This window comes from Vanrija pseudolonga, chromosome 1, assembly GCF_020906515.1.
Source record: "Vanrija pseudolonga chromosome 1, complete sequence".
Classification (NCBI taxonomy): domain Eukaryota; kingdom Fungi; phylum Basidiomycota; class Tremellomycetes; order Trichosporonales; family Trichosporonaceae; genus Vanrija; species Vanrija pseudolonga.
This window is the reverse complement of record NC_085849.1, coordinates 1,985,067-1,999,493: the sequence shown is the minus strand read 5'-3', so window position 1 is coordinate 1,999,493 and position 14,427 is coordinate 1,985,067. Positions and strand designations below refer to the sequence as shown.

General features: G+C 62.5%; 3 protein-coding genes across 3 annotated transcripts; all 3 read left to right on the top strand.

The window, feature by feature from the left end:
- Positions 1-714: 714 nt before the first annotated feature.
- rxt3 (Transcriptional regulatory protein rxt3) lies at positions 715-4,516 on the top strand (the record flags this gene model as incomplete). The annotated part of the gene is made up of 2 exons (XM_062767216.1): positions 715-3,299; positions 3,340-4,516. The coding sequence occupies 2 exons, from the start codon at positions 715-717 to the stop codon at positions 4,514-4,516; spliced, it is 3,762 nt and encodes a 1,253-aa protein (XP_062623200.1).
- A 4,228-nt stretch (positions 4,517-8,744) lies between these two features.
- LOC62_01G000753 (uncharacterized protein) lies at positions 8,745-11,769 on the top strand (the record flags this gene model as incomplete). The annotated part of the gene is made up of 3 exons (XM_062767215.1): positions 8,745-9,320; positions 9,639-10,031; positions 10,084-11,769. The coding sequence occupies 3 exons, from the start codon at positions 8,745-8,747 to the stop codon at positions 11,767-11,769; spliced, it is 2,655 nt and encodes an 884-aa protein (XP_062623199.1).
- Positions 11,770-12,286: 517 nt separating this feature from the next.
- Positions 12,287-14,213, top strand: gnl (Gluconolactonase). The gene is made up of 7 exons (XM_062767214.1): positions 12,287-12,583; positions 12,640-12,794; positions 12,848-13,258; positions 13,310-13,410; positions 13,454-13,550; positions 13,604-13,805; positions 13,940-14,213. Exons 1-7 carry the CDS (start codon positions 12,377-12,379, stop codon positions 14,030-14,032), a joined length of 1,266 nt encoding a protein of 421 aa, XP_062623198.1. The 5' UTR covers positions 12,287-12,376; the 3' UTR covers positions 14,033-14,213.
- Positions 14,214-14,427: the final 214 nt, after the last annotated feature.

The window sequence follows — 14,427 nt, the reverse complement described above, 5'->3', positions numbered from 1 at the left end:
ACCTGCACAGACCGCGTTCCTGGCTAATTCCTGGCCTTGACGTCGGTCGTTTGCCCTTCCTCGCCTTCCCTGGCTTGTGGGCCAAAGGGAGAGGGAGCCGCCCGCCCGCTCAGCCTGCCTGGCTTTTGGGTCATTCACCCCCGCACCCAACTCTTTACCTCTTTACCAACTTCCACCTCGTCCTCTCTTCTACCCAACAAAACTCGACAGCATCCACTCACTACAGCTTCAAGTCGGACACATCCAACACCTCAACTTGACTCTGGTACACCTTGACACTTGGCCCCTCAAGCGACACCCCCCTCTCCCACACCTCGTCCACTCTTTTCCGGCTCGCGCCAAAACTCGCGCACCACCTGGACCTCCACACTTCCCTCCCGCCTAGACGAATCATCCCAAGCCAACCAAACCCCACTCGACGCATCCCCTCGTTCCCCCTGTTATGAGCGATCCAGACAAGGCCGCTCGTGATCGTAACAGCAACTCTGGAAGAGGTGCGTCTATTGTCCTGGGTGCTCCAGCATTCCTTTACCCAAGCTTGCATATCTAACCTTCCAAGACCCCGTCTCACCACGGTACTCGTATTCCGGCTCTGGCCCTGGCCGACAGGGGTCCGATTCGGCCGGTGCCGGTAGCGCTTCAGGCCACTCCCACACACACTCTGGCGGCGCACCGCATCACCATCATCACCACCACCATCATCATCACCACGTCATGTCCCACTCAACCGCTGGTGGAGGAGGAAACACCTCTGGTGGCGATCGCCAATCCGCGTCGTCGGAGCCGAATCGCGCCCCTGCATCGGGACTTTCATCGGCGTTCTCTGGACGCCCCACCGAATCAACACCACGCCCGAGCGTGTTTGGAGGAGGTGGAACATATCCATTTGGCAACTACCTCGCAGAGAAGCGTGAGCGTGAGCGCCTGCGTGAAATTGAGCGCGACCGGGAACGCGATCGCGACCGCGACAGGCCCCAGCAAAAGCCCGCGGCTGGGGGACCAGACACGTCCCCGCAGCGATCGGCTCAGTCTGGGTTCCCCCGATCAGTCCTGTCGACATCGCCCACGCTCTCCAGCCGGCCACCAAACCCCCCAGGTCCGGCTGCATCCAAGCCATCCAACCCCCCTCCGGCTTCGGCAACCTCGTCGGCCTCGGCACCTCGTGCACTTCCCGGCTTGCCAGGCTTTGCCAGCCTGGGTGGCCGTGCCATGCCCGGTTATGACGACAGGCGCGACCGCTTCGGTGGGAGCGCTGGCTCAACGGCCGACAAAGGACCCGGCCATCAACGAACACTTTCGAGCTCTAGTCAGACTCAGCCAGCGCGCGAAAGTCTGAGCGGCCTTTCATCCCTCGGCCAGACAAGCCCTGTGAAGACCAACATCCCGCCTCCGCCCACTACAGGTTCGCGCGGCCTGTACGGAGGTCCTCCTGCCCTTTCGCAGGGCTCGCGCGACCCCACTCCCCAGAGGTCGCCCGTTCAGCACCCCGCGTCTGTCACAACCTCGCCCACCCAGCAGCCGCGTGAAGCTCCTCCTGCGGCGGCGACGGCTTCAGCGGCTGCAAAGGCGGCGACCTCGACGTCCGCGGCTTCTTCGCAGCAGGGGCGACCCCCGTACTCTTTCAGCTCGACGTACGCGTCAGCCTACACTCAGCCCTACAACTCTTATGGCTTGAGCGGCTCTTTCCTTGGATCCGGGTCATCGTATCCGTTCAGCGGCTTCTCGCAGCAGGACCGCGAGCGCCGCGAGCGCGAACGTGAGCGAGATCGCGAGCGCGAGCGTGAGAGGGAGAGGGAGCGTGAGAGGGAAAGGGAGCGCGAGCAGCAACAACGCGACAGGGAGAGGGAGAGGGAGCGTGAACGCGAGCGCGAGAAAGAAATTGAACAGGCCCGCGAACGCGAACGCCAAAAGGAACGCGAACGCGAGGAGCGTCTCCGCGCCGAGAAGGAACGCGAGCGCGCCAGGCAGCCGCCCTACGGCGTCGAGGCCAAGCCATTCCAACCGCCCCGTCAGACCTCGACCTACACAGACCTGTATCGTCCGCGGAACACGCCTTCTACTCAGCCCCTGTTCAACGAGCCCAAGTACACGCGCATCGAGGTCATCAACCGCCCCGACACCCAGGCTCCATACCCGGCTGCGAACGACCCCAAGCCCGCTCCTGCGGCAGCTCCGGCTCAGGCGCCACCCCCTGTTGCTGGAGGAAGAGACCCTCGTGCCTACAACTACACTGCCAAGCCTGAGCCTCGCGAGTACACTTACACGCCCCGAGACAAGAGACCTCGAATGGACGCGACGATCGAGGAACAGGCGCAACCCCAGCGCCCGCGAGCCCAAGGTGGCCGTGCGAAGCGTCGCAAGGAGGATGACAAGAAGTCTCCCGCTGTTCAGCAGCGTGACTGGTCTCAACTCACGGTTGCTATCAAGAAGTGGCCTGAAGTTTCAAGCGCGCCGATCGAGGCGTGGCTCAAGACGGTACCCGACCTCAAACGTGTCATCGGCCACACAGTTTACGAAGGTTCAGACTGGTCCCTTGCCAAGACGACCTCGACTCGTTCAGGCAACGAAGGCGCATTAGTTAACGTCAGGATTGGCGGCGGATTCTTGGGCACCAACTGGAAGGTCCGAGGCGAGCCCGGCTGGGACGAGGCACGCGCATCCGGCACAGACGGGGCAATTGTGGGGCTCGGTTGGGCCGAAGGTGGTCAGGCTCGCAGACAGCGCAAAGTCTGGGGCACCGATGTGTACACCGATGACTCGGACCTCGGTCTTGTGCTCGTGCACGCCGGCTGGATTAGATGGGGCGGCCCCGTTGGCCGCAGCGATGACGACATTATCGAGGTTACCGTCCGTGTCGTGCCCAGTCTAGTCCGCTATACTGCAACCGAACGGAACGGGGTCATCACTCGTGGCTGGGGCAACGGCCATGACGGGACCAGCATTGTGGTGGAAGGCGTCGAGCGCGTAACGATCAACAAGAAGTTTGCCGAGCGGCTCCCCCGCCGTGCCGCACGGAAGCTGGCCATGGCCGAACTTGCCCGACAGCGCGCCATTCTCTTCAAGCTTAACCCAGCGCCCATCGACATCGACCACGCTGTGTTCGGCCTGGCTGAGGAGGAGGACCTAATCCCCAAGCAACCCATCGTCGGCCCTGAGCAGCTGGTGTTCGTTGCGGGCCAGGCCGGGTTCAAATACTCGCCAGAAGCACTGGCTGGGTACATTGATCAGCCAGCTGATGACAGCCCCTTGACCCGGTCTTTGTGGACGCACGACCTTGAGTTTGGCTCCATGACGGACAAGTGAGTGATACAGGATATGCCAGATGACTGACCATCTTAGATACCGAGTCACCCTTGTTCCTACCGACTACGGCGTTCCCAGGATTACGGTCTCATCCGTGGTCATCAAGAGGCCGAAGCCCGAGCGTAAGAAGGACGTGATCGCCAATGGTCATACGGACGAGTTCGACGACGCCGAAATTGTTGCCAAGAACCTCAACCCCGCTTCCGCGCATTGGCTTCCGCAAGGGCTAGCGCTGCAGCTCGATGTTGCCAAGGGCTTTATCTGCCCAGCCGAGACCTACCGCTGGATCCTGCGGAAGGACGGCTCCGCTCTCCCTGATGACCCAGCCGCGCCGTCTGCTTCCCCCGCAAAGGTGGCCCCTACCCCGCAGGAGCCCGCCGGGGAGGCTGTCGACAAGGACGATGCCCAGCCTACGACCGAGGTCGTGGAGGAGAAGGTTGAGCAGGCCCTTCCTGATCAGAGCGAGCCAATCGAGACGGAAGAGCCCGTTGAGGCGACCGTCACGGAGGCTGTTAAGGATACCGCCCCAGAGCCTGCAGTGGAACCTGCTCCTGTCGCCGATGGCGACATCGTCATGGACGAGGCAAAGGACGAGTCGACCGCTGCGGAGGCTCCAGAGCCTGAGGCGGCGGAAGTACAGAAGGAGGTTGCGGAGGAGCCCAAGGTTGAGGTGGTGGAGCCCGAACCGCAGCCGACGGAGTCGGAGCCCGAGGCGCCTGTTGAACCGCCAGCAGCTGCCGAGGAGCCAACGGCCGACGCCGCCACCACCACAACCGCTACCACTGAGGAGCCCACCGAAGCAGCAAAGGAGGAGCCCACCGAAGCTGCTGCTGCGGAGGTGGTCCCTGAGGGAGAGGTCGACGACGAGCCGATGGACATGGACATCGACGAAACGCCAACCCCTCCTGCGCCGGTGGTCGAGGAGCCCAAGCCCGCCGAGTCTAGTGCACCTACGACCGATGCGGCGCCAGCCGAAGCGAGCACCGAACTCAAGGAGACCGCCCCTCCTGTCGAACCTGCACCGGAAGCCGAGGCCGAGTCTGCTCTGGAGGAGGGCGAGGTGCCAGCCGATGTGGCTGCTCCCGCCGTTGAGCCTGAGGCCACGGCAGCCCCATCAACAGAGGCTCCAAGCGCCGTTGAGCCTCCTGCCGACGCAGAGCCCAAGGCCGACGCTCCTGCAGAGGAAGCCACCCCGGCTGAGGCTGCCGCCTGAGCCTCCCCTATCCGTAGAAATGTTAGTTGACCCAAATTTAGACTCTGTAGCAGTTGTTTGTCTGGCGCCAATTAGCCGAGCTTAGATTGCTATTGTCATGTCTGCGCATCTGCATGTACTACGAAAGTGTAACCGTATCCAACGAGGGCGCCGAGTGGCGGCGCAGCTCATCAATAAACGACTCGAGGGCCGAGCCCGATAGAATACTCCTAGATCGCCACTACCCAGCCTATTGGCGAGCCGACGCGGCCCACAGGGCGCCGACAAAGGTGAGGATAAGACGCGGGCGGACGTCGACAATGTCCTCTGGGACGAGGAAGATGAGAGCGCCGAGCTTGCGTGCGATCGAGATGGCGAGCTTGGCGTTGAGCTTCTTCTCCTCGGGGTCGTTTGTGTTCTGGTAGACGAGGCTGTAGTCGACAATGCCTGGGCGGACACCGTTGAGGAGGTCGAGGAAGAAGACGGCGTTGGAGAGCGATGGGTCCTTGAACGAACGCATCGTGCTGCTCTTTCCGCCCTTCTTGACCGTGTCGTTGGCCCATCTGACCATGTCCTGGTCGGTGACGGCTCTGCCGCCCTGGGTGATCGACGCGAGGGTCTGCGTGATCGAGATGCGCATGAGCTGCCACACGAGGCCGAGGACCAGGGTGCGCGTGCCGTCGACAATGTCCGAGCCCTGGATACCGACAATGTGCATGCCGTTGGCCTTTGCCAGGTCGACGGCGTAGTTGGTGTTCTCGACCGCCTTGAAGCGCGAGAGCTCCTGGCCCTCCTTGGGCTTGGTGACGCGGCGCCAGATGACCGAGCCGGGGATGACCTTGTCAAAGGCCTGGAGAAGGACGTAGCCGTCCTTGAGGTCCTCGAAGAGGTTGTAAACTCCAGGCTCGACGTCGAGCGAGTTGAGCCACAGGGTGAAGACACGGGCCTCGCGCTCGCCCTCGGCGTCAAAGTCCTCAATCTCCGGGATCTCCTCGGTCTCTGCCAGAGGCTCAAGACCAGGCCACGTGTTGAAGAGGTTGGCAACGAAGGCAAGGTTGAGCTTGGGGTTTCCGGCAACGAGCGAGTTGGCTGTCAAGAAGCGGCGGCAGCCAATTCGGTCGGCGTTCTGCAGCACTTCCTCGGCACGCTGGTGGAGGTCACGGGTCTGGAGGGGTGCGCGGCTGCACTCGGCGGGCTTGAGCTGATTCAAGAGGATGGTGTAGTTTTCTCCGTCCGACACATCCTTCGAGAAGTTGTTCACCCTGGGGTTGTGTTAGTGTTGGACGCACAAACCGCGATATCGCAACACCCACCTGCGGTCCCAGCCGGCGGCCTTGAGGTGGAAGTTGAACCACCTGAGCAGAATCTGGTCAGGAGGAAGGCGGAGGAACTCCTCAAGTGTCTCGCCGTCCTCAAGGAGACGGTACAGCTCGGGGTGGAGCTTGATGTCGATCTTGGCCAAGAGACCGCGGCGAATGACCTGCCAAATGAGACCGAGGATCAGGTGCTCGCGACCGTCGGCAATGTCCTCGGGACCAATGTTGACAACGCTACAGCCGATACCCTTGGACGAGGTGATGACAATGTTGTTGTTCTCGGTGATCTGGAACGCGTTGAGCTGGGGCTTCTTGGCGGTCGGCTTGTTCAAGACACGCTCGTCGATGGTGTCGGGCACGGAGTCGTTGATCAGCTTGCAGAGAATCAGACCATCTGTGTGATTGTTAGCAGGGCGTCAGGGAAGGTCTACGAGAGCGAGCCAAGGTCGGGCCGACGCCAACGCGGAGGATGGCCAGCGACGCGAGCGTGCTCGCTACCGCCGCCATCTCTCGGCTCTCTCGGCTCCGCTCGCTTCCCACTCACCTCGGACCTCGTCAAAGAGCTGCATCGTGTCGGTGGGGATGGGGAGGCGGTTTCCAATGTCGCGGTCGCCAGCGAGGACGCCGTTGATGTGGTCAGTGAACGAGCGACGCTCATCCTCGTTGATGGTGTGCGATGTGTTGGTGCCAGCCGTGCCCTTGACTTGGATGCGGCCCTTGTTGGACTCGAGACTGCACGGAACCTCGTTAGCTCGTGCTCGGGACGTCTCGTGCCACCCGCTGGTCTGAGCTCGGCGCGCGGCCCACCCTCGCCGTCCATCGAGGGTGGTACAGCAACGCTCGGCTCCACACGCCGACTCACACTGGCTGGTTCTTGGTGGCCTTGAGCAATGAGTGGAGCTGGACCCAGTCCTCGAGCTCGAGGCGGCCCGACGAGTCGACGTTTACGCTCTTGATCGTCTCGCGAGCCTGGAGCGCTTGCATCAGCGTCTTGGACTGGTTTTCCGTGTCCGAGCTCTCCTCTCCACACTTACAGAGTCGTAGTCGGCTGTTCCAGACTGCTGGACAGCACTAATGACGGTCGCCTTGTCCAGCGATCCCTTGTCATCGACATCGATGGCGCTATGGGGAGTCAGTGGTAGCTCCTACAGACTGGAAACGTCGCCGTCTCCGAGGATAGCAACTCGCGACGTACTTGAATTTGCTGATGAGTTCGAAGATTTCGTCCTGTCCGAGATCGGGATACTTCTTCCCCAACTTGATGGCCTGCATTGTGGATGGGTGTGTGCTGTAGCTGCTTCGATGAAAGGTGTAGTGTCAAGAGCAGTCAAAGTGGATGCTTTGCAGGTGGCGAGGTGACGACGGTTGTGATGATGTCTGGATGTGAAGATGGGGGAATGAGAAGGAGATGTAGGCAGTGGTCGAAGAACGAGTTGGGTCGGCGACGTACGTCAATATGACACAATGAGAGAAGCGGTGTGCAGTGTGCGGTGTGAGTAGGCCGGTGGGGTCGGTCCGTCGTCGGTGAATGATGCGGCTGGGCGCTGGGGTGTGTGGGTGGGGTGGGGTGGGCAACTTGGCTGGGCACACCCACATTCAACTGACGCTGAGTGTGCGCTGAGTGCTTGCGTCATGGGTGGACCCCCGCCCCCCCCCCCTAAGCTGTGCATTCTCGGTGCTGGGCGAGGCACAGCATTAGGACTGCAAGGTGAGTAGCCGGCCTAATGATTGGTTAGTGACAGTCTTCATTGCCCACGCCTATCCTGCCAGCCAGCCAGCCAAGCTTTTTAGCTTGGCTCAACGGTGACTGCTTAAGCTGAAACCGTGGCGGGAGCATAAATGTCCTACAGTGAGTGCGATGTTTCCAGTGGCAGGCAGGCAGTTGAGCCGCGAGTGTGCAGCACCCACCCAGCCAGGCAGCACCTTATGGTCCGAGACAGACACGGGGAGGCAAATGGTCGTAAAGGTGGAGGTGGTCCAAGTCTGTCGCCGCGCCCGTGGCAGCAGAGTCGCCAGCCAGCGTAAACCAGATTTGGTACAGGGGCGTATTGTACAAGAGCCCGTCGGCATGCCGTTGTTGTTGCATTTCGGGTACAATGCTCCGCCTGACAACAAGACGGGGTGCAGGTCGCCTGCCTTTACCCCTTACGTTACACTGACCGTCTAGTTTGACTTGAACTGCACAGGGTCCCTTTTGCACGCATGCAGGGTCACAAAGTCAGAGACGAGACGCGACGACCAAGGTGCAGGGGGTGGGGGTGAAGGAGGGCAGCGACGGCGCGGCGCATCGGCGGGGCAACGAGGCAACCCGTGGATCCGGGAAGCAAGAGGCGGCAAGTTGTGACGGCACGGTCCTCGACCTCGTCCTGCTTCAGTGGCTGCACTCTGCGACACCAAACAATTCTAGCCCATTGGGTTCCCGCCTTCTCCGCGGCTTCGCGCCTGGCCTGCCGCATCAAGCACATTTCCCTGGCCACTCGACGGTGGCAGCCCGCCGCAAGCCATCAGCGTCTCTGTCGTCGTCCCAGACCAAAAGAAGTTCATTACACCAACAAACGTCGCTGACGGCAACACGGCAACGACCTGGGACGACCATACACTTCCTCTCACTCCAACGACCACCACGAGCAGACCAAGAGCTCCCAGCCCCACCCACTCCTTGATCATTCTCATCACTTGTCTTCCACTCTCCTTTCCATTGCCATCAACCACTTGGCCGTCGCGAACGAACGCGTCGGGGATCAGGATCCCAACCGACGCGTCCCCTCGTGCTCCGATCTTGAAACCCCAACAATCCGTGTGTCGCACCGCACAAGCACAACAACGACAACCGAGCACGGCTCTCTGCGCCGCTCATCACTAGCCTTGCTGCAACACACACGCCATCCGCAAGGCAGCTATAACAAGTAGCATACCCCATCACGACCAGGGCCATGTCGCTCCAGTCTGTCACCAGCTTGCTCAGTGAATCTCCCAACCCTGGACTCATGAGCGAAACCGACACCCAGCTCTCCTACTCGGACGCGGACGCGTTTGACCACACTCGTCTGCGCACGCCACCACCGGACGAGGATGTCGAGGCTGGATACGAGATCCTCATAGAGGGCGGCAATGCCGTCTTCCCGTCCAAGCTCGACTCGTTCACCCAGGTCAAGGCCATCAGTCGCTCAGACGTGGCCACCGACCCCATCCTCAACCGCTTTGCAAAAGTCCAGCTGCCACCAAGACCTCCGCTCCCCAACCCGATCTTTCGTCAGTCGCTGCCAGCGTCGTCAGCAGCACATGGTCCTTTCGACCCAACGACCACGTCGCCGTCGTCCAAGTTCAAGGCCCGCCCTGCACCTGAAACGACCTACATCGATGGCTTAGGTCCCCGCCTCACAAAGTCGGCCGCCCTCCGCCAAGGTCTCCAATGGCAAGACCCAAGAGACATGCGCAAAGTATCTGGCGAGGACGTCCCAGTTGATTTCACCGACGTGCCAGGACACAAGCGCACTGGCCTTGGTCTGGTGAGTGGTAGTCGTTGTTCCGTCCATGTTGGGTCGGTGCGTGGTGCCTCGGAAGCCCCGTGCGCCGAGCAACCGACCCTTTCCACCCCCTGCAACACGCGTTTCCAAATGTGCGGAACCGTGACAACTAGTCACCAACGCGACGCACACATCCTTGCACTTGGAACTCGTCTGGAACGCGCACCCCCTGCATATGTGCAGGAGGTGTGCACAACCTAGGGAGATTCCCCCAAGATCTGCATGCCTCATGTGATCCCTCACGGCGCGGTCGAGTGGTGGCGTTGACAAGGGGGGACGTGTGCTGACAACCCCTTTCAGAGTGTCGCGTCGCTCGCCGAGCCGACGCTGCAGCCAAGACAGAACCGCGCAGCAATGCTACGCGCCGGTCAAGTTCCCGGTGATGCCTTCAGCCCATCAATTTCGCGCGCAGAGATCGCCGCGCGTAACAAGGCGCGTGAGGCCGCTGAGCGCGCGGAAAAGCGCCGCAGCGTTCAGCTTCCCGCAAGCCTCGTGTCGCCACCTGAGCTCGCTCCTCGTCCGAACCGCGCCTCCCAGCTGAGGCTGGGGCAGGCACCCACCGCCTCCCCCTACCGTGACCCCAAGCAAGTGGCGGAACAGGCGGTGAGGAACAAGGCGCGCGATGCTGCCGAGCGCGCAGAAAAGATCAAGAGCGTGCAGCTGCCTACGAGCCTCACCAGCAACCCGGTTATCGTGAGTCGTGTCGTCGCAGCCGCACGGGCCAGAACGCTGACGATATCCGCAGGCTCCCCGCGCCAACCGTGCTTCGATGCTACGCACAGGCACAGGCGATGCGGCCCCTCCTCCTATCCCTCGCAGATCGCATCTGAGACCCGTCTCGGTTGCGCTGCCGTCCAAGAGAATCAGCGTGCTCGAGACGACGCCCGTGCCACCGATTCCCAGCGTTGAAACCGCCGAGGCCAAGGCCGTTGTCAAGCAGACCTCGGCACCGTCGCTGATTCCTCAGCCCGTTGTGGTCAAGTCCACAACGGTCGAGAAGTCGACCCCGGTTGAGAAGCCGGCACCGGTCGAGAAGGCCGCACCGATCGAGAAGCCGAAGCCGGCGGCGGAATCACCCAAGCCGAAGCCTGTTGCACAATCGCCAAAGTTCATCGAGCGGCCCGAGCCTGTGGATGTGCCGAGGGCGGTAAAGCATGTGGAGACACCGATGGTGGCGAACCCCTCCGTGCCCTGGGCTGCGGCGAGGACTCCGAATGGCAGTCCCAGTCTCACCCAGTCTTCCAAGATGTCGCCGATCCTTCGCACTCCTGCTACGCCCGGCCGCGACAGAAGCCTGCCTGCCACGCCCCCGGCGCCCAGCAGCCCGTCGTCGAGCATCAGCATTCCAATCATGTCCGGGGCGCGACCGGCGCCACCTTCGGCCCTCACGCCGCTCACGGTCGACCTTGCCACGGACGCAACGCCGAGCAAGCTGCCGTCGTCTAATACGCCATGGGGCTCGCAGCGCACGCCATCCCGTAGTGCGCTGCGTGTGATCAAGGAGAACTCGCCTGATCTTCCCACTGGTCAGGAGGTTGACCAGAACGACAAGACGAAGAAGTCTCCACACCGATCGCCTGGCGGAGGGATTGCCGCGCTCGGCGCCCCAAAGATCCAGCCTCGTGCCAACCGCGCGTCGATGCTGCGCGAGAACCCAGCCTCTGTTCGATCTGCCTCCCCATCGTCGCTGAGGAGTGCGCGCAGCGCCAAGAGCGCGAAGAGCAGCAAGAGCGCCAGGAGCGTCAAGAGCGGCAAGAGCGGCAAGAGTGGCAAGAGTGGCCGAAGCGCCAAGACGGCGAGCACGAGGTCACGTCGCAGCAACGGCGCGCCCGTGCGCCAACGCTACGGACCTCCAACGCCAACATCCAAGTTTACGCGCCCGCGCCCTGCACCCGTCATTCCCAGAGACGTCCGCCCCGCGTCAATGCTCTTCCCTCCTGACGCGGACGGACCGATCGGCCGCCCCATGTCCATGCTCATTGGCGATATGCCGCCCGTCACCAACATGCGCCCACAGACCATGATGATGACGGTGAATGAGACGATGCCACCACCACGCCGCTCGTCGATGAGGCGCCCAGTGACCATCCTGTCGACGACGATGCCACGCCCGAGCAGCCGGTCACCTCCACCGCTCTCTCCCCCGCCGCGCATCTCGCCTCTCCCCGGCATCCTGCTGCCCACCCGCTCCCCTCCGCCACCCCCTCACGTCATCTCGCTCCCCACGAACCGTTCCCCTCCCCTGCATTCCTCGCCAGGACTCGCCCCATCGCCGCTGCTCCCCCCTGTCAAGATACCCCAGCCTACGACCCCGCCTCCAGTGCCCGAGAAGGACACTCCCAAGTCGAGCCCCGGTAGCAGACTGCTCTCCAAGTTCCTCCGCCCCGGCCACAAACAGTCCAAGTCGAAGCTCAAGGCTGGCAAGGTGTAATTGGGCTTGCGTGAATGCAGCCCCGGGCCTCTCTTTCCCCCCCTCCAGCCCCAAAGAACACTTTCATTTCCGACGGTGTGTCCAGTTGCAGGGACACAATACTGCTGCAACCATTACGTGTTAATAAGGTTCATGAGAAGGCTACGGTCGCTGGGAGATCTGCAGCCCTCTGGGGTGGTCGTGAGCGAGGAGGCCATTGAGTTTGGATTGGGGTAGTTTGTTACGACGTCGAACGACGAGCGCGCGCTCTCGAGCGACACTCACGACTGGTCATGTGCACTGCGTCATTGTCTTTATCTTTCCTCTTGTATGCATTGTGGTTGTCTTGTGCTGGGCGTTGTGCAGTAGCAGCGAGGTACGAGGACTGGGTCTGGTGATATGATCTGGTCACATGCCAGGGCCGCCCCGGGCCGTCCGTTACCGCCGGGCCAATATTGGAGGGGCGAGGGCGCGAGATGCGCAACATCGGTCCGCAGACGATGATCCGCGCTTCGGCGTCTCCAGCTCACAACTCGACATATAACCGGCTGCTCTCTCTCCCTCTCTCACGCTCCGCGGCTCCTACATCTCGCCCGCCCTCCTCGCCCCGCCGACCTCGCTCCCCCCCATGGCCCCACCAACCTGGCTCACGTCGATCGCGGCGCCCATCGTCCTCGGCGCCGCGATCATCAGCGTGCCCCTCACGCGCTCGCAGCAGCCGCCATTGGAGCGGTGGGGCGCCGACGCGCTGCCGGCGCAGGCGCAGGTGATTGACCAGAAGGCGTTCAATGCGCTCGCGCAGGTGCCGAGCCAGGACGCGTTTGACGGGAGTAGTGTGAGTGGGCGGTGCCGGCTCTCCTTGTTGTTATCGCTCACGCCGACACCCCGCAGCTCTTCTACCCCCCCGGTACAGACTCCGCGTCGCTCAAGGCCCGCCCGTTCCACGTCTACCACGACGACTTTTACGCCATCATCGGGTCGAACCCTACGCTGACGGTCGTCGCTGCGACGGACAAGGACCCCTTGTTCCACGAGGCGGTCGTGTGGTGCGTAGGCTTGGCTTCTGCTCGCGGTGCTTCTCGCTGACCACTGTGCCCAGGTATCCACCCACGGACGAGGTCTTCTTCGTGCAGAATGCGGGCGCGAAGGCGGCCGGCACGGGCCTGAACAAGTCGGCCATCATCCAGAGGATCTCGCTCGCGCAGGCGGACGCGGTCAAGGACCTCGCCAGCGCCGTCGGGCAGGTCGACGTCGTGACCGTCCCCTCTAGCCCGCAGGTGATCAACCCCAACGGCGGGACGAACTGGCGCGGCCAGATCATCTTCTGCGGCGAGGGCCAGGGGCCTGCTGTGCCATCGGCGCTGTACGCCATGAACCCTGTGCCGCCGTACAACACTACCGTGCTGGTCAACAACTTCTTCGGGCGCCAGTTCAGCAGTTTGAACGACGTCGCGGTGCACCCTTCTAACGGCTGGATCTACTTTACCGACGTCGACTACGGGTTCTTGCAGTGGGTTTGGTGTGGTCTGTTCAGCTCGAGGCATCGCTCACGCTGCCGCAGAGACTTCCGCTCAAAGGTCAACATCCGCCGACAGGTGTACCGCTGGAACCCGGACACGGGCGTCATCCAGGCCGTCGCCGACTACACTCTGCGTCCTAACGGTGGGTGCACGGCGGGCTGGGTGCACATCGCTGACGACCCCAGGCCTCACGTTCTCCCCGGATGGCAAGTGGCTCTACGTGACCGACACTGGCGCCGCCCAGGGCTTCACCGGCGTCGACTGGTCCGCGCCAGCGAGCATGTAAGTCGAGTTAAGGACCAGCAGCGGGGCCAGCCAGCCTGACACACACCCAGATACCGCCTGCCGGTCAACGACGACGGCACGCTCGGACCCAACGAGCTCTTCACGTACGTGCACGTCGGTGTGCCCGATGGCGTCCACTGCGACACCAAGGGCAACGTCTACTCTGGCGTCGGGGACGGCCTGCACGTCTGGAACCCAGCCGGCACGCTCATCGGCAAGATCTACACGGGCGACGTGGCGGCCAACTTCCAGGTGAGTTGGATGCCTGTGTGGGCTAGTGCCGGTCGCGAAGAGCAGAAGAGCACACAAGACGCGACCGGCGCGGCTCTCGTGCGAGCACGCCATGTGCCGCTCTGGGTGGACGACGCTCACACACACTCCCGCAGTTCGCAGGCAAGGGCCGTATTGTCATTTGCGGCGAGACGGAGCTGTTCTACGGCACGCTCGCTGCCGAGGGCGCGCATATTACTGATCTGTAGTGATGTGTGCTGCTCTGCATATCTTGATGAGGGGGCGAGGGCGTACTGGTGGTGATGGCCGGGGTGCTCGGCATTGTGGGCCGCCCGTCGAGATAAGTGGCTGCTTGGCCTGGTCTCGGGTTCGGCCGATGCCCCCGCGTGGACTGATGGGCCTCGCTGTGAAATAGCTGGATTAGGAAAGTGCTTGCCGGGTTGAAATGAACGCGTCATTGGATGACCCGAGTCGATAAGACGCCACCGACGCCCCAGCCCAGGGACGGAATCAAAAGTGGAGCTTGACCGGCGAGTCGGTACAGTGGGTGGCGCGTACGTCGTCACTCTCAGCCATCGCCGCCATCGCGCGACCACCCACCCCGGCCACTGCAACAGCACCACCCCACCGATTGCATCGGCCT